The 21,773-nt window shown below is 43.6% G+C and overlaps 1 protein-coding gene across 1 annotated transcript in view; it reads left to right on the top strand.

The window, feature by feature from the left end:
- Positions 1 to 21,773, top strand: part of BFSP1 (beaded filament structural protein 1) — a gene marked incomplete at its 5' end in the record, with an annotated part of 46,048 nt that overhangs the window by 17,305 nt on the left and 6,970 nt on the right. Inside the window, 4 exons of the mRNA XM_084625311.1 lie at positions 13,407 to 13,502; positions 14,791 to 14,883; positions 15,641 to 15,748; positions 20,499 to 20,719. Of these exons, the coding sequence (XP_084481437.1) occupies positions 13,407 to 13,502; positions 14,791 to 14,883; positions 15,641 to 15,748; positions 20,499 to 20,719 (518 nt within the window). The remainder of the gene's footprint in view (positions 1 to 13,406; positions 13,503 to 14,790; positions 14,884 to 15,640; positions 15,749 to 20,498; positions 20,720 to 21,773) is intronic.

The raw sequence follows: 21,773 nt of genomic DNA, 5'->3' as shown, positions 1-21,773 counted from the left end.
CAGATAGATAAAAAAAGTTCTGAAGTTTCTTGCTCTAACCAGTTTCTTCTATATCCTTTATCCCTTAGAGAAGAAATTAGTGACTGTGTTTTCCCCATTCCCAGACTTGCCCCTGGAAACAGTAGACATGATTAGATGGGAACTTGCTCACAAGGGACATCGTATGCAGTGCCAGTTAGGCCACTCACACGAATTTGGTGGCTTATGACGTTATGACTCAACTGTACTATACTTATAGTACTACAGCTACTTAGACTCTATTGGAGAGGAGGGGAGGTTCTGCTATCCTGCCTGAATTTATTTCTTCTATAAGCTACTCAAGATAATAATGTTTAAGCTGAGCCTGAGTAGCCACTTATCAAAAGGCAGTCAATTAGCAGCCCCTTTTCTCCATTGGGATTAGACTTTAAGGTCATAGACTTTAAGGTCAGAAGGGACCATTATGATGGTCTAGTCTGACCTCCTGCACCACGCAGGTCACAGAATCTCACCCACCCACTCCTGTAATAAACCCCTAACCTATGTCTAAGCTATTGAAGTCCTCAAATCGTGGTTTAAAGACTTCAAGGTTCAGAGAAAGCAAAGGAGGACTTGTGGCACCTTAGAGACGAACCCATTTATTTGAGCGTGAGCTTTCATGAGCTACAGCTCACTTCATCTGTAGCACTTCATCTAGCTGTAGCTCACGAAAGCTCATGCTCAAATAAAGTGGTTCGTCTCTAAGGTGCCACAAGTCCTCCTTTTCTTTTTGCGAATACAGACTAACACGGCTGCTACTCTGAAAAAAGGTTCAGAGAATCCTCCAGAAAGTGACCTGTGCCCCACACTGCAGAGGAAGGTGAAAACCCCCCAGGGCCTCTGCTAATCTGCCCTGGAGGAAAATTCCTTCCCGACCCAAATATGGCAATCAGCTAAACCCTGACCATGTGGGCAAAACTCACCAGCCAGACACCCAGGAAAGAATTCTCTGTAGTAACTCAGATCCCACCTCATCTAACATCCCATCGGGCATATTTACCGCTAATAGTCAAAGATCAATTAATTGCCAAAATTAGGCTATCCCATCATACCATCCCCTCCATAAACTTATCAAGCTTAGTCTTGAAGCCAGATAGGTCTTTTGCCCCCACTGCTCTTCCTCTTTCAAAGCTGTGATCTTATGTCTACACTGCAGTTTTGTCACCAAAAGTTATGCCATTGTAATTAAAGCTCTTTAATTAAACTGCAGTTGCATGTCCACAGTATGCTCCTTGTGTCGGCACAGCACATCCACACTAGCAGCTCTTGTATCGACACAGAGAGCAGTGCACTGTGGGTAGCTATCCCACTGTGCACCTGGCTGCAGGGTGCTTTGGGAAAGGTTTGCAATGCCTCATGGGGCAGGTACAGCGTCACATGATGCAGGTTTCCCAATCCCATTATTCCATGGGCATCCTAGTAGATTTCCAGCCGCTTTTCAACTGAAGTGGGTGGGGGGGAGGGGAAGAGTGTGTGACAGGGAGCGTGGTGGGAAGACAGAGACAGAGTGTGTGTTGGGGGAGAGTGTGTGCCCCTGCATGCTGTCTCCGTCAGTTCAGACAGCCGCCAGAAGCAACCAATCCTGGGCCAGGGGAAGGGGAACACCCCTGACATCAGCCCCCACCTCCCTCCCTGGCTCAGCACAGCAGCCTCTCTCTCACAGGCGCACACACATCTGTCCCGGCCTGCCTGCGTCTGTGTTCCTAGTGTGGCAGAGAGCAGGAGCAGTCCACCTTCATGATTTGCTTTGTTGCCCAGTGTAGAGCAGCAGGCTCAGCTGTCAGAAGGGAGCTTTGAAAGGGGAGGGGCTCATGCCTGTAGGGCTGCTGAGTTCAAAACAGTGAGCAGAACGGTCCTGGCAGGCATTGTGGGATACTGGGAGAGGCCACTTCCGGGGATATAATGAACGACAGTGTCTACAGTGACATTTTGTCATTTTAACTTTGCTGCAAAAAGCTCTATGCCTCTCGTCGAGGTGGTTTTATTTTGTCATTGAAATGGAAGAGTTTTGTCACCAAAAGTGGCATTGCTATGCATACACTCCACTGTTTTGTTGCCAAAAGCTGCCTTTAGCAACAAAACTCTGCAGTGTAGAGAAGGCCTAAGGAGATTAAACATCTACCCAGACTATAACTCTGACAGACTGAGCCACTGTTTATGGATGCCCCTGAAATCTTAAACTCTGCTCTAATCATATAAAAAATGGATTGCATAAGTTCATAATGTTTAAGGCCAGAAGGGACCATTGTATCATCTGCTTTGGTCTCCTGTATGTCACAGGCCATTAAATTTCACCCAGTTACCCCTTTATTGAGCCCTTGTGTTTGGCTAAAGCACATCTTCCAGAAAGGCATTCAGTCTTGATCTGAAGACATCAAGAGATGGAGAATCCACCCCTTCCCTTGGTTGTTGGTTCCAATGGTTAGTCAGCCGGACTGTTAAAATTTTGAGCCTTATGTCTAATTTGAATTTGTCTGGCTTCGGCTTCCAACCATTAGCTCTTGTTATGCCTCGCTCTGCTAGAATGAAGAGTCGTTTAGCACTCAGTATTTGCTCCTGGTGAAGGTACTTCTACACTTTAATGAAGTCACCTCTCAATCATTTGATAAATTAAACAGATTGAGCTGTTTACATCTCTCTCTATAAGGCATTTTCTCCAGCCTTCAAATAATTTCTGTCTCTTTTCTTCAACTTTCCCAATTTTTCAACGTGCTTTTGAAAATGCATGCACTGGAATTGCATGTAGTATTCCAGTATCGGTCTCATCAATACCATATACAGAGGTAAAATCACCTCCCTCCTCCTATTTGCTACTCGCTTGTTTACATATCCAAGGATTGCATTCAGTTTTTGCCACAATACTGTACTGGGAGCCCACGTTGCATTGCTTGTCTACAATATCCCCTGTATCCTTTTCAGTCACTCTTTTCCAGGATACATCCCTCATTCTGTAGGTATGGCCTGCCTTCCTTGTTCCTAGATGCATGACCTTGCAGTAGGCTCTATTTAAAATATGTTTAGTTTAAAGGGGCCCAGTTTTATCAGGAGATCCAGATCACTCTATGTTACTGCCCTGCCATCATCATCATTTACTTCTCTGCTAACCTTTGTGTCATTTGCAGATTTTACCATCAGTGACTTTGATGAAAACGTTGAATAGCATTGACTTAGTACCGATCCCTGAGGGACCTCACTAAAAATACCCTCTTTCCATGATAATTCTCCACTGGCAGCTACTTTTTCACATCTGTCAGTTAGCAAGTTCCTAATCTATTTCACTTGTGTTTTACTGATATTGTATAATGCTAATGTTTCAGTCAGAATGTGTGTGGCACTAAATCAAATGACTTATAAAAGTCTAAGTATACTACAGCTATCAAAAAATGAAATCAGGTTTGTTTGACAAGACCTATTTTCAATAAAAACCATGTTGACTGGCATTAATTACATTCATATTCTTTCAGTCTTTGTCAGCTGAATCCTGTATCAGCTTTTCCATTATTTTATCCATGACGATAACAGGCTAACCAGCCTATAGTTACGAAAGACATTCCACTTGCCCTTTGTGAATATTGGCACCACATTAGCACTCTTTCAGTCTTCTGGAATTTCCCTGGTATTCCAAAATAGATTAAATTTTAACATTAGGAGGCCAGAGATCTCCTCAGCCAACTCTTTTAGGACCCTTGGGTGCACATTATTTGGATTTGCTGTTATAAAAATGTTTTCCCCAATTAAATATTGTTTAACATCATCCTTAGTTATTAATGAACTAGGTAGTACTTCTTCATTCTCACGTGGTACAAGTACATCATCCTGCTTGTTTCCAACTATTTATTGAACACTTCTGCCTTTTCTGCATCATTATTAACAATTTTACCATCTCCATCTAATAACAGACCTATAACTCTACCATTACTAGAATTTCCTTTGTTTCAAATATATTTTAAGAAATTTTTTATTGGCCATGACCCTGCTAGCCATGGATTTTTCCCTGAAGTCTTTAGCTTCCCTGTCAATTTTCTATATTTCATAACATTTACTGTATATTGATTGTTATATATTTTCCCTTTTTGCCATTTGTTATAAATTGTTTTTATATTTCTAATTACTGCCTTCACTTCATCACTAAACATGATGGGTTTTTTAGTCAAAGTGGGTTATCTATAAACTCTTTTTAAATAACTCCCAATTTTCCTTCACATTTTTCTGTCCAAATTTTCCTTCCCAATCAATTTCACTCATAATTCTTCTTAGCTTTGGGAAATTAACCCATTCTGACTGTCCTCAAAGGGTTGTAACAGTGTTGTGAACATTCCAGTCATGGTAATTGTCCCAGTAGGTTTTAGTCATATCAATTATATCCAATTTCTTTTCATCAATGAGAGTTTCCAATTTCTCTTACTTGTAACCCAGTCTCCTAATACTGGTATATAAGCAAATGAAAAAATTCTTCTCTTCACATTGTTTGCCACATTGTGTCAATTTGGTTGCAACTCACTGAATTTGCACTGTTTTAAAGAGTTACATTCAGTCCTAATGAGGGGGAATGGAGGAGAGAGAGAAAGAGAGAGAGAGAAAAAATCTGGCCCAGTATTTCTAAATTAAATCATCCACTCTATTCATATTCCGTGTTTTCTAATGACTCAAGAAGGGTGGGTATCAATGTGTATTCTCCTAGCCATGTTACTTAGCGTTCGATTCTGCTCCCCTTCCTCATGGTAAATGGTACCTTCCTGGGCAGGCAACCACAGGAATGTGAAAGGGACAAGAGAACCAAGAAATGGGAGCAGACATTGGGCCAACTTCTGGAATTCTTTTCTACTTGAGATCAATAGGAGTTTCGCCATACTACTGGCAACAAACCAAGGTTAAACCAACGTTGATACCATTGAGGGAGTGGATGAGAATCTATATGTAAAGACTGATGTATTAGTGAATTCTTTATTAATTTGTTCTGGCTCTTTTCCATTTAGCAAATATATTTTTATTGTTTATTGGCTTTCCTTGAGTCCATTTTAAGGTATCCCGGGCACTAAGGTAGCAAAGAATCCTCTGAGAAATCTATGTGCTTTCTAAATAGGAATGTATTCATGGAGAACAATGCTACAAAGCAATCAGTAACAATCAGCTACCTTCCTCACAATCTCTTTTACCATATGACAGGTTTCAGAGTAGCAGCCGTGTTAGTCTGTATTCGCAAAAAGAAAAGGAGTACTTGTGGCACCTTAGAGACTAACAAATAAATTGGTTAGTCTCTAAGGTGCCACAAGTACTCCTTTTCTTTTACCATATGGATCTTTATTCGTCTGATTTTAGTGAATCTGTGCTCTGTAGACCCAACACCTAGGAATAAGAAATGGTTTTGTTAGCGGAGGATGTAAAGGCAGAAATAATTAAGGTATCAGAAGTGGCAAAAGATTGAGTAACCTCTAGCAGAAGTGGCTTTGTGCGAACAGGGGTTAAGAAGCTAAGATAACCTCGCTGGCACCTGACCAAAATGACCAATGAGGAGATAAGATACTTTCAAAGCTGGAGGAGGGGAAACAAAGGTTTCTCTCTGTCTGTGTGATGCTTTTGTTGGGACCAGAGCAGGAATGCAGGTCAGAACTCCTGTAAAGAGTTCGTAAGCAATCTAGTTAGATATGTCTTAGATTCTGTTTTGTTTAAATGGCTGATAAAATAAGTTGTGCTGAATGGGATGTATATTCCTGTTTTTGTGTCTTTTTGTCACTTAAGGTTTTTGCCTAGAGGGATGTTTTGAATCTGACTACTCTTTAAGGTCTTTCCCTTCCTGATTTTACAGAGGTTTTTCTTTTACTTTTTCTTTAATTAAAATTCTTCTTTTAAGAACCTGATTGCTTTTTCATTGTTCTTAAGATCCAAGGGTTTGGGTCTGTGTTCACCTATGCAAATTGGTGAGGATTTTTATCAAGACTTCCCCAGGAAAGGGGATGTAGTGCTTGGGGGGGATATTTTTGGGGGGGAGATGTTTCCAAGTGGGTACTTCCTCTGTTATTTTTGTTATACACTTTGGTGGTGGCAGCATAAAGGTTCAAGGACAAAAGGTAAAAGTTTGTACCTTGGGGAAGTTTTAACCTAAGCTGGTAAGAATAAGCTTAGGGGGTCTTTCATGCAGGTCCCCACATCTGTACCCTAGAGTTCAGAGCGAGGAAGGAACCTTGATGGGATCATTTGAATGACTTGTACTTTTTTTATCTACATTTTAATGTCCAGAACATCTCTTCTCCTCCATATTTCAGAGAGATCATGTGCTTAGAATTTGCCAGTATATTGGAGCTCATTTAGAACACATTTTATGGGTATTTTATAAGCTCACCAAATGGAAAGGCAAATCCAGAGCCATCTCTGGAGGTATAGAGGTCTCTCCGGCATCAGAACCAGTATGGTTCCACTGCACAGGGAGGGCATTTTGAAAAGTGACACAGCATGAACCCCAACATGTGGTTCGGAGCCCAGCTCCATTGGCCTACCTGTGACAATGCAAGGTTGGATGGGGGCAAGGTAGAGCATGAAGTATGTGCTGCATGGCTCCTCAGTCCTCCCCTTTCACACAGGTCATGGGGTGGTAGTTCAGCCATTGCGCAGAAGTAGCCTGCTCTGAGCATCTCTGCAGCCATTCTGCCAGCTGAGGAGAAAGGTTCCCGCTCCCTAGACCCTTCGTGGAGATTACCAACGACTGGTTTGAATCCAGTGCCACAGATTCAGAAGGGACAATTGTGATCCCCTAGTCCGAACAGGGTCTGGCTCATAGTGATCAGAGATGGGTGAAAGTGAGGACACATTTTCCCAAAGGTTCACTCAAAGATTTTGTTTTAGAGTTTGGAGACTTGGCTTTTCTGCGAAAAATTGAGATATTTGTTCGTCACTTAAAACATATGAAAACCTGAAAAACAAATTTGTTGCTGGGAAACATGATGCCTTTGAAGGTGTGTGAGCAGACGTGGCAGGGGTCTGGTGGCCATCTCTGATGTTTTTCTCTTGTGCCTTATCGATGAAGAGGAACATAAAAAGAGAAAGTAAAATGTAGCAGGCTAGGGTACCACACTAATGAATACAACTTGTACTAAATCCCTTCTCATTATCAAAATGTGAATATGTGTTAGAGGCAGAGGTGAAAGTAAGCCAGTATGCCCCGGTACAGCGTACCGGCAAGAGCCGGTGTGCCGTACTGGGGCAGCCCGGCTTCCCAAGGGGGCAATTTAAAGGGCCTGGGGCTCCCAGCAGTGGCTGGAGCCCCAGGCTCTTTAAATTGCCTCCAGAGCCCCGCTGCTGGATCCCTGGGGTAGCAGCTGCAGGGCTCCGGGAGCTATTTAAAGGGCCCGCGGCTCCCCTGCTTCTACCTGGAGAAGTGGTGGGGCTCCAGCAGCTATTTAAAGGACTGGGACTGCAGAGGCAGCTGGAGCCCCCACTACCCCAGGGCTCCGGGGTCTATTTAAAGGGCCAGGGCGGTAGAAGAGGGGAGCCCCAGGCCCTTTAAATAGCCCCAGAGCCCCGTGCTGCTGCTGCTGCTGCTACCCAGGTGCGGGGGGGCACTTACATTTCAGGGTGGGCTGGGGCTGGCTCTGACCCCCTCAACCCCTCCCCTTCCAGGGGCCAGAGCTGGCCCCAGCATACCGGTAAGTCACTCGACTTACTTTCAGCCCTGGTTAGAGGTCTCTCTCTGGCTGAGTCTGTTGGAGCTGTAGGTTAAGAGCTTCAGCTCAAGCTATGCACTTCGCTCTGGAGGTCCCTAGGTCAGAAGATGAAGTCAGATGGCATCTTTCACACAGACAGAAGTGATTATAAATATTAGGTAACGCAATCAGGAAACAAAAACAATATCAGGTGACAAAGATTACAAACCGCATAGAGCAAACTATCAAATGAGCAATGGAACGCTCACTGAGGCAACCAGTTTGTGAGCAATCTTTGGGAAGAAATTTGTTCATACACAACATTCACTGTTCCATCTGAATAATGAAGAGGCTTACTGCGTGTTTGCAGACTACTGCTGAATAGGAAAAGGGGCTCAGTTTAGTGAATGATTTGTTGTTTGTAAATTTTGTACCTCTCTCCATTAACAACAAACAGGGATCCAAGCCCTGCCATGAAGGCCATTTTGCAAACCGTTTACTCCATACATGTATGTGCATGTGGTAAAATTCTATGCCACTGATACATTTCACATTATATCAAATGAAATGGAGGATGTTATACATCTTAGCAGGTTTTTGACAGCAGTATTCTCTGCAGCAGGGCAGACAGCAGATATGAGATGCATATTATGCTGAGAGCAAAGTTCTGGCATTTGACATGATTGCATTGTCCATATTTATCAGTGACACAGAATTCATATCCCCATATCCATCACCTTACACTTAAACTAGTATTTGGGTACATTCAGGTCAATTTATAGATGTAGGAATGCAGTGGCTTTTACTCAGACAGATAAGTCCATTCTGCTTTGCAGTTCATTTTCTGTGCATAGTACTCAGAATAAATTTATATACATGCAGGAATCTTTACAAATAGGGAAGAACACTTCAACATACAGAAGCATTAAACAACAATTCTGCAGAGCACTGGACTTGTCCTATCTCATTGCTATTGCTTGAAAATAGCCCTGATCCTCAAAGGTATTTATCAATGGGAGTTAGGCTGTAAATACCATTGAAGATCTGGGCCCTTGATCACTGCTGGAGTCAGTATCTAAAGTTTTTTTTTTTTAAATGCACATAAAGAATAATGAAAGAATGATACAAAGTTGAGGAGAAAATAACTGGATGATGTGTTGTTTTGATACAGCGTGAGGGTTCAGTGAATACATAGCTAAATCTAGCTTATTTAGAAAGAAAAACTGCGAATGCATTTTCTCCCTTGGGCAAACATTTGAAAAGCTGAAGACTAGATTTGCTCATTACATACAAAAATATTTGCTAATTGGGGATGTCTGCTTCCCCCATAAGGCTCCTAACACTATCATTGTTGTGCTGATCTTTCTCTCAATAGGAAATCATTAAAGCTGCATAAATGCTCCACAAATTCCTGATGACTGGCTTAGAATATTCTGGTCATGGTCGGTTTTAATTAGTGGCATTTGCTCACAGTGCAGTTAACTAGCTCTAGAGTAAAAAAAGTTCATGGTGGTTTTATTGGTGCATCAGCAAACCTGGCTGGACGAGTCAATAGCATGATGAAAATCACAAGCATCAACACATTTCTGAATAGCATATCAACCCGGGTGATTGCTTTGCTGTGCATGTGAAAAAGGAAATTCCTCTTTCACCACAGTCACATGCCCTGCCCAGTTTAATTCACTGCACATGATCTGATCATTGTACCAGATATATACCTCTGATAATTGAAAGTGGTGAGTTTTAAAGGGATGCCATATGTTTAAAAATCTGTCTCCCTTCAGCCCCCTTAAGATCCTATTGTGACAAGCAACGTCTAGTGTTACTCTGACTGAAGTCGATTAGGGGAAAATATTTGTTCCCATATTTTCTGTTTCCTTTGTGCATTTGACAGTACTTTGTGCATGTTCCTCTGTGTAGTCAGTTATTTATTCAAACCATAGCTATGCTACAGATGCCACTGCGGTTTAGGTACAATGCTGTGACTATGTTGCTGTAGTGCTATAACACAGACACTTCTCACAGGGATGGAAAGGGTTTTTTTTTCCATTGCTGTAGGAGCTTCAGCTCCCCAAGTGATGGTAGCGAGGTCAAAGGAAGCATTCTTCCATTGACCTCGCTGCATCTACGCTGAGGGTTCAGTTGGCATAGCTATGGCACTCCGGGGTCTGAATTTTTCACATCCCCTGTCATAACTATGAAGGGAAGGGTACCCACCTTTACATCCCTCCTGGCCAGAGGAAAAACCCTTTCACCTGTAAAGGGTTAAGAAGCTACGATAACCTCGCTGGCACCTGACCAAAATGACCAATGAGGAGACAAGATACTTTCAAAGCTGGAGGGGGGAAAACAAAGGGTTCTCTCTGTCTGTGTGATGCTTTTGCCGGGACCAGAGCAGGAATGCAGGTCAGAACTCCCGTAAAAGGGTTAATAAGCAATCTAGCTAGATATGCGTTAGATTCTGTTTTGTTTAAATGGCTGATAAAATAAGTTGTGCTGAATGGAATGTAGATTCCTGTTTTTGTGTCTTTTTGTAACTTAAGATTTTGCCTAGAGGGATTCTCTATGTTTTGAATCTGATTACCCTGTAAGGTATTTCCCTTCCCGATTTTACAGAGGTTTTTCTTTTACTTTTTCTTTAATTAAAATTCTCTTTTAAGAACCTAATTGCTTTTTCATTGTTCTTAAGATCCAAGGGTTTGGGTCTGTGTTCACCTATGCAAATTGGTGAGGATTTTTATCAAGCCTTCCCCAGGAAAGGGGGTGTAGTGCTTGGGGGGATATTTTGGAGGGGAGACATTTCCAAGTGGGCACTTCCCCTGTTCTTCGTGTAACACTTTAGTGGTGGCAGCGTTTAACCTAAACTGATAAGAATAAGCTTAGGGGGTCTTTCATGCAGGTCCCCACATCTGTACCCTAGAGTTCAGAGTGGGGAAGGAACCTTGACACCCCCTTAGCACATAGTTATGTGGACCTAACATTTAAGTGTAGATCAGGTCTTAGTTTCCCTTGATGACTTTTTAATTGTGTCAGGTTAGGCTCTGTGTGAAGTAGAACACACTTTCCTGAGAACTAATCATCAGCCTTTGTATCAACATTGGGATTATCATATATGACAAAATCAATTATATTGAATGGGCCTGGTTCTGATCTCATGGACACCAATGTAACTCTACTGATTTCAATGGAGATATCCGTGATTTACAACAGAGATCAGAATCCCCCATGTGCTGGCAACTATGATACAGGTAGGTTCACAGTGCACATGCTCACTTTTCTATCCCAAATCCTGGAAAGTACTGAATCAGACCTTTTCACTAGCATACTCTTACCTTGCGGAGCTGGCATGAGCAGTGTGGTTGGAATTATGAAGAAAGAAATGAGTCAAGAAATAAAAGCATATGCATTTTGAATGTAACTATCTCATAAACTCACACACATGGGACCTGATTCTAGTCTCTGGTGCAAAGCCCAGATTCAGCAAATCAGTATATGCGTAAGTCACATTGATTTCAACAGGAATTAAGTGGGTGCTTAAAGTTAAGAACTTGTTTAAGTGCTTTGTTGAATAGGGGTGGGACTTCGCATATGCTTAAAATGAAGCATGTGCTTAAATGCATTGGTTAGTTGAGGCCTAAAAAAGAAGGATCTCCATTGAAGCCAGTGGTGTTACTCTAGTCTAGATGAGATCCGAATCAGGCCCATGAAATATTAGTGATTTTAGCATCCATGGCTACCCCAAAGTTGCTACAAAGCTGATGATTATTGCTGTTGAGCACAACTTACCACTCAAAACCTGGTGTGACAGAACTAAAGAGACACCATCACCTTGAAACTAGTTAATGTAAAAATATGAATTAAATGCACTTTCAGATGTATAGCTGTCCTGGAGACTCACCTTCAAATTTTTGATTTTACAGTCAGATATTCCTGTGTTTTGCAATTTCTTTTTGCTCTTGCTGGGTCAGAGACACACTAATAACGCAGGTGGAATGACCTGAATAGCTGCTTGTAGTGGGAACTTGTGAAACTATACTTAAAGTGCTGTCAAATGCAGAAAGTAAACAAATTGCAAAAACAATTGAGAAAAGGACTCTCCTCCCCTACCCCCCTGCCATGGTCTCAGGTTGTATGTACTTTGTTCTCTAGAAGAATAAGATCTACTGAAAATCTATGGGATTTTGTAATATCATAACAAAACCATTGATAGAGAGAGGCTGCAAAGGGCTGATTGTACATGGTGGAAAAAAATGTCTCCAGGGTTTTCAGAGAGCTTGTGTTATTGAAGGTCTTACCCACAAACATTTGGTCACAGAAGTTGCCAAAATGCATTGATTTCCTGACAAAGAGTTACGTGTAAACAATCCTCCAACGTACTAGGAGTGTAATCTTAGCTCCGTTGAAGTTAGTGGGCTTTTTTGCCATTGACTTCACTGGGGGCTAGGATTTTACTCAAGGTCCAGATTACCCTGAGATTATATAAACTATAGATGCCAAGCCTGCATCTGTTGATATATTTTAACGCCTTTTTTATCACTGCAAGGAATACTTTTGTCTTCTGTAAATGTCAATTCAATTGTATTGGTGCAATTCAGCCAGCTCAGGTATCACATCCGAAGTCCATTGAAAGCAGTGAGTTTCTTTCCCTTGATATCAATGGGCTTTGGATCAGGTTCATATTGCATTTATAGCTGCATGAAAACGCCTCCACTTAAGTAAATTATAAAATGTCATAGGAACCATTGAGTGTTAGGCAAGAAGGATTCAACTGGTCATGTTCAGGAGTCCTACCAGAAACTAAATTTTCACTCTGTTGGTGCACAATATATTTAATGAGATGCTGATGTATTAGATAGCAGTCTGAAACTTATCCCCATAGAACTTGTTATTTTGTATTGTATGATTTAAAGTTACTGAGAATTATTTTATATTCAGGAGCTTGTTTAAAGTAGTATAACTCAGTAATGAGCCAAGTGACCTCTTAGAATTGAAACAGGAGTTAGATACTGGGCCAGATTTCTGCTCTCTGTTATGCAGGTGTAAATCACGATAATTATTGTGAGTTCCATGCTCATTTCTCTAGACCATCTGGACTCTGAGAATCTTCTGCCTCCTGAATTTACAATTAATTGCAATTTTTTGCCCCCAAACTTGCTTTTCTAGTTTTTGTGGGCCACCATGTTAATAATTAATAGTCCCAGAAATGTCACTGAAAAATCCAATTTTATGACGTGTGAGGTGTCGCAAAGTGAAGGGATGAAAAATTTCAGGTTGACACAGAAATATGGTATGTTCTTTAGTGTGATATTTTAAAAAGTGTCAAAATATATCAAACACGGTCACAAACATTGGAGAAATCAGTGCCTTATACTGTTGATTCCTCCTGCTTAGAATCAGACACCATTGCAAGCTTCAGTGATTGGTATTTCATAAAGTGTCTATTCCTTGGCTCCCAGCCATCATAAAGCATATGGTGAATGAGCTGTGACAGCACCACAGTGCTGAAATGTATTTAACTGCTTGTCTTTATCAGCTTTGTTCAGAAAAATAGTGTATACCACGGGAGAGCCGAATGGATAAAAGTGCATATTTTTTGTCGGTTTCATCATACCTTTGTTTCTCCCATTAGTCTTTAATTCTCAACATAGGTGGCTACAAATTTTAAAATATTCACTTGTTGGATAAGTGGCTCCTCTATTCTTAGCGAACCTGAAGCCAGTACTAAAAATGTCATGTTTATCTGCACTGCAGGAAGCAGATGAAGCTTTGTTATGTAATCTGGAACTTCAGATTGAATCACAGTTCCTGCAGGATGACATTAATGCCACAAAGGACAGGTACAAGAAGGTAATTGCACTGAATTCCCCACCTCTCAGAGAGGAGTCTGGAAGGTTGAAAAGTGTCACGCTAACCTTTGATCTCTTTCAGTGGCCACTTCAGACACCTACAGGGTAAAGGTTTGTTGTTTTATTTTATTGTAAAAAGGCATTTTGAAAAGGTTCAAAGAAACCCAGTGACCCCAGGTAAGACTGGATATGTTAGTGAACAAAATACATTCAGTTTGGTATTCTCTAGACCAACAAGTAGGCTGTTGTATTTTATCAAAGCTCACTCACTCAAGGTCAGCAGTCTAGAATCATTAACATGATTAACAGGATCTGCTTGAATCCTTTATCATCATTTAATCTATAGAGGGGCCAGTCCTGTTTGAGCCATCCTGAGTACCATGATAAGCAATCAGACCAAGAGCCTCAAATGTATTTAGGCACCTAGCTCCCACTGGAATCAGTGGGAATCACAGGTCTGAATAGGCTTGTTGATATAGGCCTTACTGTTTTACACAGAGGTACAACAATTTGTTTTGTAGCATGAACACTATAAAATGTTGCCTGATTCAAGTTCTGTAAAGGGTGTGACTGGGAGGATTGTAGTCTGGCATTCCCAGGAAAAGATCCATCATTAAATAGCTTTAGGAGCCATATATAAACTGGGAATAGATTTGGTAAAAGGAGCGAGACTAACGTTAATCCTTTTCCACATTTCTTTGGAATTTTTGCCATTGAGAGCTATGGAAGCTAGATCAGGTCTAGAGGCAAAAACTAGAACAGGGTCAATGGTCAGTGACTCAGACCAGATGCTGGACTTGGTCAACCTTTTCTAAGCACATTTACAAAGTGTCATCTGAAAGGAGTCACAGTCTTACACATCGGCCATACAAATGAAAATACCTCCTTCCACCTGTCTTTATTACACCATTAACCACCCTTACCCCTTCCACCTCTCCTCCACCAGTGACTAGATCAGATTATATTCCCATTTGTTCCTTTAAAACATGAGTAACATAGTACTGAATTAAGACTATGCTGCATCTCATCAGTAACTGAACAGCTTTAGCAAAGTACTATCTGAATGTGGTGATTGGGTTACTAAACTGCGAACACATATAGAGCCCAGTTCAGATGAGTAGACGTCCACTAGAGTCAGGGTGGCATGTATGTATGGCAGATCTGAATTTGACCCATACTTTTACCAGTGAAAGAAGTTATCATCAAGAAATAAATCACAGACATTCAGACAGCTGAACTGAAATCTTGCTCTACTAGTTACTAATTAAAATTATTTTACTCCACCACAGAATATCATGGAAATACAGACCTATGTCAGCATTTTACAACAGATCATCCAAATGACCCCTAGTGTGACCACCATTACAGTTGGAGTGAGCGAGGTAAGTGTTTCACTGAGTAAATAAATGCTATGTAGTGAGCACTCACAATGTGATAGTCAATATTTACCCTAAGTTCCTGAGATAGTCCATCTATTTCCTATTCTAAGTAGACGGAGGTGCTGTGATGTCTGTGAGTAAATGTGGAATTGCTAATGATGACAACAGAAGATCAGAGTTGCAGCTTTGAAAAACTTAAGTGAGCTTTAGGAGCTTTAGGATCAAAAGAGATGTCAGAAGTCTTGAACAGGGATTTCTGCTAGCCAGGTGTATTCTGGGACATGTTAAAAGGCTAGTCCAGCAGCAGCAGAAGTAGGGATGTGTCCCATCAGAGTAAAGAGATTCCAAGATTTGGAGATGGGGATGTGAGCCTACTTTGCCTGCTCCCTCTCCAAAGAGTCAAGATGGGGCAAGAGCAAGAGGGATGGACCCTTGTGAATCAAACTGATTGAATGAAACCAGGTGAGACAAAGGTGATGGGTTTCACTTTCGCACCAGTGTAGGACAGTACCCCAGGAAACAGTTGTTGTTTGGGTGTGAATGGCAAACCTTTTCCTTTTAAATGAAATGAACTATTTTAAACCATAAGCAGTGCTTCTACAGTGCCTCCATTGGGAACTTGAGACCATTGAAGTTATGTAGCAAGAGGCGGAGGCGTCATCTCATCATCATTCATGTTGTCTTTTCAGATTGACTGTAGGTAATGAAATCTCTGGTGGCATGTTTACACGATCAGACATTCTTTCTTCTTTTCTCTCAGGAAAGGCTGATGACAGAAAGAAGAATTCCTATCCTGCAGAGTCAGCTGGAAGAGTACAAGAGCATTCTTTGTCAGCTGCAGACTCAGAAATTGAAACTGCAGACTGAGGTACCATACAACTAACTGGAAAGTCTAGTGACCCTCATTGATTCAGACTAGTGTAATTGCAACAAATCAACACGTAACACTGAACAACGCAGCATGGATGGTATTTAATGGGGTTTTGAGCATATGTATTCTACCTACAAATAAGATGAATGCCTGAAAAGGATTTTTTTTTTATTCAAACTTTACCTATCTCAGCTTCTGCCTTCTGTCTAACCATGGGATGAAGATTTATGTAGTTGGTTCAGAGGGTCAGTCATGACTGTGTGATGGCTGCTTAGTAGGTTGAGTAGAAGTGGTTGGAGGCCTTAGTCCAGTACATGGTGGAACAAGATGCCCAGATCACAACTGGGTTGCTGATGGACAGTCTCAGCAGACAGGCCAACGACTGAAAAGGTCCAGGGACTGAGTCTCCCCCTCGCTCAATCCAGTATGAAAGGCACTGGCACTGTGGGATAAAATCAGAGGTCTTCAGAGATGTCAGTTCAGCACTTTCCCTGAGCACTAAATTCACTCCACAAGCTCTGGGGTTGATGTGGGAATAACTAGGTGACATTCTATGGTCTGTGCCATGAGGCAGGTCACACTCAATGATCACAATAGTCCCTTCTGACCTTAAAATCTATGTATTTCCTCAAAAAGTGCATGTCAGGTTTCACACAGCAGCCTACACATATCTCTGATTACAATAACAATGAATTAGCACCTTCAGCCACACCCAGGGACCAACAGCAACAATGGTCTGTGTGTCTGTGCAGTGCTGATTCACAGGGCATGAGTTACCAGGACTTTTCCTGCAGCTCCTGCCTGTCCCCAGCCAAGTACGTCATCGTGCAGCTTGTGTCTTCTGCAGCAATCCACTGGGCTCTGTGATCCTGTCAGGCTAAGCTGAAAACTGAACAGCAACCTAAGCCATGAAGGTCAGGACCTATATGCCCACCCCTAGGAAGGGCCTAATTAATGGGGAGTTGTGGAAAATTATTACCTTAACGCGGCAAGTAAGGGCTCCTTTGTGCCTGTTCCGGGGATGGTGTGCTGATACACAGCACCTCCCAGAGATCTTGGGAAGTGCAGCCACTGCAGTGGCTTGCTGAGTCTCGCCGGCTCTTCTGGCCAGCACACAGAGGGGTTGGGCTAAGGCCACACCTCTACCTCAGCCTCCTTGGGGTGTCTGACACCCTAGTCAGGAATTCACCTTGCACTCAGGGGAGAGCACGGACTGTGACGGTGCCTGAGTTCTGCTCAGATGTACAAGTAGCTGGAGAAACCTGCCTTCAGATGGTTAACCCAAGAAAAGATTAGCATAATCTGGCCTTTACTAGTCCTAATTTCAGAATGAAACCTTCATTTTCAAGGTGACACTTTCTATTAAGATTCCATTTATAAAGGGTTAATAAATGACAAATATAGCAGTTATACTCATATTGAGAATATCAGTAAAAGGGGTAAGAGGTGGTTATAAGCCATGGTTATAATCAACCTATTGAGCTTTTGGAATCTCAGGGTGGAATTTTCCCAAATAAAACAAATCACTCAGGTTCTTTGGAAATGGCTCTCCCCCCCTCCCCATGGTCTATAACAATTGAGTAATGCATTATTAAAGCAATATATTAATGATTTATTAACCCTCTACAGCAGTGGGTCTCAACCTGTTTACCATTGTGGGCCACATCTGCAGAGCTCTGTGTCTTGTGGGCAGCGTGCACACAATATATTCACTACCTGAACAGCTACACAAAAAAGAAGTTTAGTATTTGTTATATGACAGCAATACAATTCAGATTGCTACAGCACCTTTCATTTCAACACTGGCACATGTCTGCCAAGAGCATTTTAAATGAGTAAATAAGTCAAAACACTAACTGTTAAAATTAATTTACTGTAAGGGTGGCAAGGCTGCACTGCATTGCAGCTGGGCTGAGTGCCCAGAGAGCACGGCTGCCGAGCCTGCTGGCAAAGATGGGGACCCTTGCCCGGTGCAGGGTGCCCCCCAAGCCAGACACTGCCCCCCGTGTATCCAGCCCCTCCAGTCAGGGACTATATCCCAGCCCCCCAAGCTTGCCCCCCCCCCCACAGCCAGGGAATGCCCTCCATCAGCCAACCCCACTGGAACTGCCCCCTCCATCATACAGTCCCCCACCCAGGGACTGCCACCCATGCACCCAGCCCCCCCACCTAGTAACTGCCCCCGAGAACTCCTCAGCAACTGCCCCCAGCACCCAGAGCTGAGAGCCTTTGAACCAAATGGTAAACCCTGACTATGATGGAAACCACTTCAAGCCTGGGGGTGCAGCAGCACCTCCAGCACCCCTAGTTCCATTACCTATGGCCCAATCCTGCACCACCCCATTTTTACACCCCCACCGGTTCTGCATCTGGGGCAGGTGCCCCTCCTGCCCCTCCCAAGTTATGGCCCTGAGGATGTCACATGGCCCACAGCTGTGTGCTGATTGAGAACGACTGCTCTGTAGACTAGTTATGAATGAACCCTTCTTATAAAGTGTGATTGTTTGTAAAAGAAAACAGAGAAGGTGCTATAGGAATTACATAATAAAACAGAGAAATAACAGCAGAAGTAACACTTTGCTGCAATTCCCTAGCTTGCTTTTTTTTTTTTTTTTTAAAGTGACTCAGCACCATCTTGTGGCCAACTTACGTTCCAGTGATGCATTAATAAAATCCCAGTTCTCTGCAGGAGTCACTGCACAGGCGGTTAAGTTATTCTACAAGCCAGAATGTTCTGATAGTAACATTTAAAGGCAAGTCCCATGTAGTACTTCCTTGGTCATCATTTCACTTGCTGGTGGAGTGCAAATCCCCTGAGGATTAGATGCTGCTCGCTCGCTGTATGTGACTCTCCCCAAGTGTTTTGTGAGGGTCAGTGGGAGGATGCAGCTTGTAACGTTAAAGTTTGTCTTTCGATTGCTACACCTGTGCTGCAGCTAGCTGTAACTTGGTCTGCAGCACTGCACACTGGGCTCCCATAGTGCCCGTGGCACCAGTGATGTCACATTTAGTAACACGGCTGTACAACTGGTAGTCTCAGAATTAATCACTTTCAGTCTCATGTGGCACCTTTCCATCTAAGGTGAGCTTTACAGTCAATAATGAGCTATGTAAGTATTATACTCCCCAGCTGACAGCTGGAGAAACTGAGGTAGAAAGAGATTATGGGCCAGATTTTAGTCACCTCCCGATTGGGCAGAACAGACAGCTCTCTTCCCTCTGTGCTCCTGTCCAGTCAGCCCCTGTAATCCTTGTGCTGGAGCCTTTAGAGTGCCAAGTACAGGGGGTGTTTAGCAACTTCATTGGTGCTAGACAACCTCCTGGGGCTGGGTGGGATGTAAAGTGGCTAGACCTAAACTTCCTCTAAAGAAGAGGCGGTGCAAGAAGAATATAGGCTGAACCTCCAAAAAGGAGCAGTAAGAAGCAGCCATGAGCCTGCTCCTGCCAGAGGAATTCTGGCTGCCTGGGTCTTCCATGGGCAGAACGACTCTGGCCATTGCTGTTAGCATAGTGCAGTAATGTGTCTTCCCCACCCGCAAATGCAGCACTGTGGTCACTAAACCACCACTGAAACTCTGATTGACTTGCCTGGAAACATACATAACATCTGCAGTGGAGTCAGGAATCGAGCACAGATCTCCTGGCTATGCTGCAGCCCAAAACCATCCTTCTTCTGCCAATTTTCAAACCTGCTCCCCCTCCTCCCTTTAGTCTGCCAGAAACCAGCTTTGCAAAGCCCATCTTCTTACTGTCTATATTAAGGCTGCTTAGGGTGGTGTGGGCTATGATTAGGGTGACCAGATGGCCCGATTTTATAGGGACAGTCCCAATAATTGGGGCCTTTTTTTATATAGGTGCCTATTACTCCCCACCCCCTGTCCCGATTTTTCACACTTGCTATCTGGTCACCCTAGCGCTGACGGGTATATTTATAGAAGCGCCTTGGTCTATGTTTTAATTTATGGAATAGACCATGGCACGGGGGGGAGCAATAGATGTATTTTTTAAATATGAATTAATAATGAAATGAATGTAATGAACGTGCCAATTGGCTTTAATGGTGCAGCATCGGATCCAGTTTTCAGAGCTTGTGCAAAGGAATCCAAGACCTTTGTAGAAGCTACTCATCTGGCCCACTTAGATGCTCTCTGGGAAACATCTTCATAGTGAGAGCTGGTGGGGAATTTTCTGACCTAAATACTTTTTCATCGGAAAATGCAGATTTGTAGAACCCCCAAACTGTGCGCAGAAAAGAGTCCGTTTCGACAAAGCTCCCAATTCCAAACATTTCTGTGGAAACGTTTTGGGACTTTATTTAACTTAGACTTCAAAGGGGGTTTTAAAAGATCAAAAGCAAACCAAAAGGCTTCAGCATTATTAAAACAAAACATTCTGATTTACCCAATCTGAATTTTATTTTTTTCAGATTATTGGTCCATGAAAATGTTTGCTGTTGCAACTTTTCATCTTACTTCAGTATGGGAAAAAAATTGAAATCTCAAACTCTCATGGGATTGGAAAACCATCTCCCATCCATCCATCTTCACTAGCCCCTCTCACTAGCCATGCATAGTATTGTAGTCAGTTTCCTCTTCAATAATTATCCAAAGCATACGACTTTTTTTCAGTCATTAGTTTGCTGACATAGAAAAGTACTTCTCACCATTTAATGATTCCTCTGAAAATGTCTGTCAGTCCCCACATAGGAAATGCTGTATATCATTGCTTCCAATTTCCTTTATTTCAGACAACCATGCTGGAACAAGCTATTAAGAGCACTCAAGAGAGTTATGATGATGAGGTTCAGCTATACAACGAGCAGATTGAAACTCTTAGGAAGGAGATAGAGGATGCTGAGAGGACCTTGGAGAAGTACACGAGTGACTGTCACCAGCTGGTGATATATCAGCAGTCCCTGGAGAATGAGCTGGAGCGGTACAAACGTATCATTGAGAATGAAGACAACCGGTAGGGCTATTTCATGTATGGTGTGTAGGGTGGCCAACTTTCTAATTTGTGAAAACCTGACACTGAGTGCTGGAACCTCTCCCACTTGCTGTGCCTCTTCCCCCGAGGCTCCACCCCTTGCTCCACCTCTTTTCCTCAAGGTTCCGCCCCCTGCTCGTCTCCCGTCCTGTTGCTCGCGCTCTCTTCACCATCCTCCCCCTGCCAACTAAGCAGGGCTCTAGGGGTGGAAGGGTGACTGGGCAGGATGGGGAAGGGAGAGCCACACTCTGGGGGGTGAAGGGGTGACTGGGGCAGGTGACGGAAGGGAGAGCTGCACTCTGGGGATGAAGGGGTGACTGGGGCGGGGCGGGGAAGGGAGAACTGCACTCTGGGGGTGAAGGGGTGACTGGGGCGGGGCGGGGAAGGGAGAACTGCACTCTGGGGGTGAAGGGGTGACTGGGGCGGGGTGGGGAGGGGAGAGCTACGCTCTGGGGGTGAAGAGGTGACTGGGGCGGGGTGGGGAAGGGAGAGCTATGCTCTGGGGGTGAAGAGGTGACTGGGGCAGGCCAGGGAAGGGAGAGCTGCACTCTGGGGATGAAGGGGTGACTGGGGCAGGGCGGGAAAGGGAGAGCTACGCTCTGGGGGTGAAGAGGTGACTGGGGCAGGCCAGGGAAGGGAGAGCTGCACTCTGGGGATGAAGGGGTGACTGGGGCAGGGCGGGGAAGGGAGAGCTGCACTCTGGGGATGAAGGGGTGACTGGGGCGGGGCGGGGAAGGGAGAACTGTGCTCTGGGGGTGAAGAGGTGACTGGGGCAGGGCGGGGAAGGGAGAGCTGCACTCTGGGGATGAAGAGGTGACTAGGGCAGGCCAGGGAAGGGAGAGCTGCACTCTGGGGGTGAAGGGGTGACTGGGGCAGGGCAGGGAAGGGAGAGCCACGCTCCGGGGGTGAAAGGGTGACTGGGGCAGGGAAGGGGAAGGGAGAGCCGCGCTCAGGGGCTGAAGGGGTGACTGGGGCAGGCCAGGGAAGGGAGAGCCACGCTCCGGGGGTGAAAGGGTGACTGGGGCAGGGAAGGGGA

This window comes from Lepidochelys olivacea, assembly GCF_965140295.1.
Source record: "Lepidochelys olivacea isolate rLepOli2 genome assembly, chromosome: 3".
NCBI lineage: Eukaryota > Metazoa > Chordata > Testudines > Cheloniidae > Lepidochelys > Lepidochelys olivacea.
This window is presented reverse-complemented; position numbering and strand designations above follow the sequence as displayed.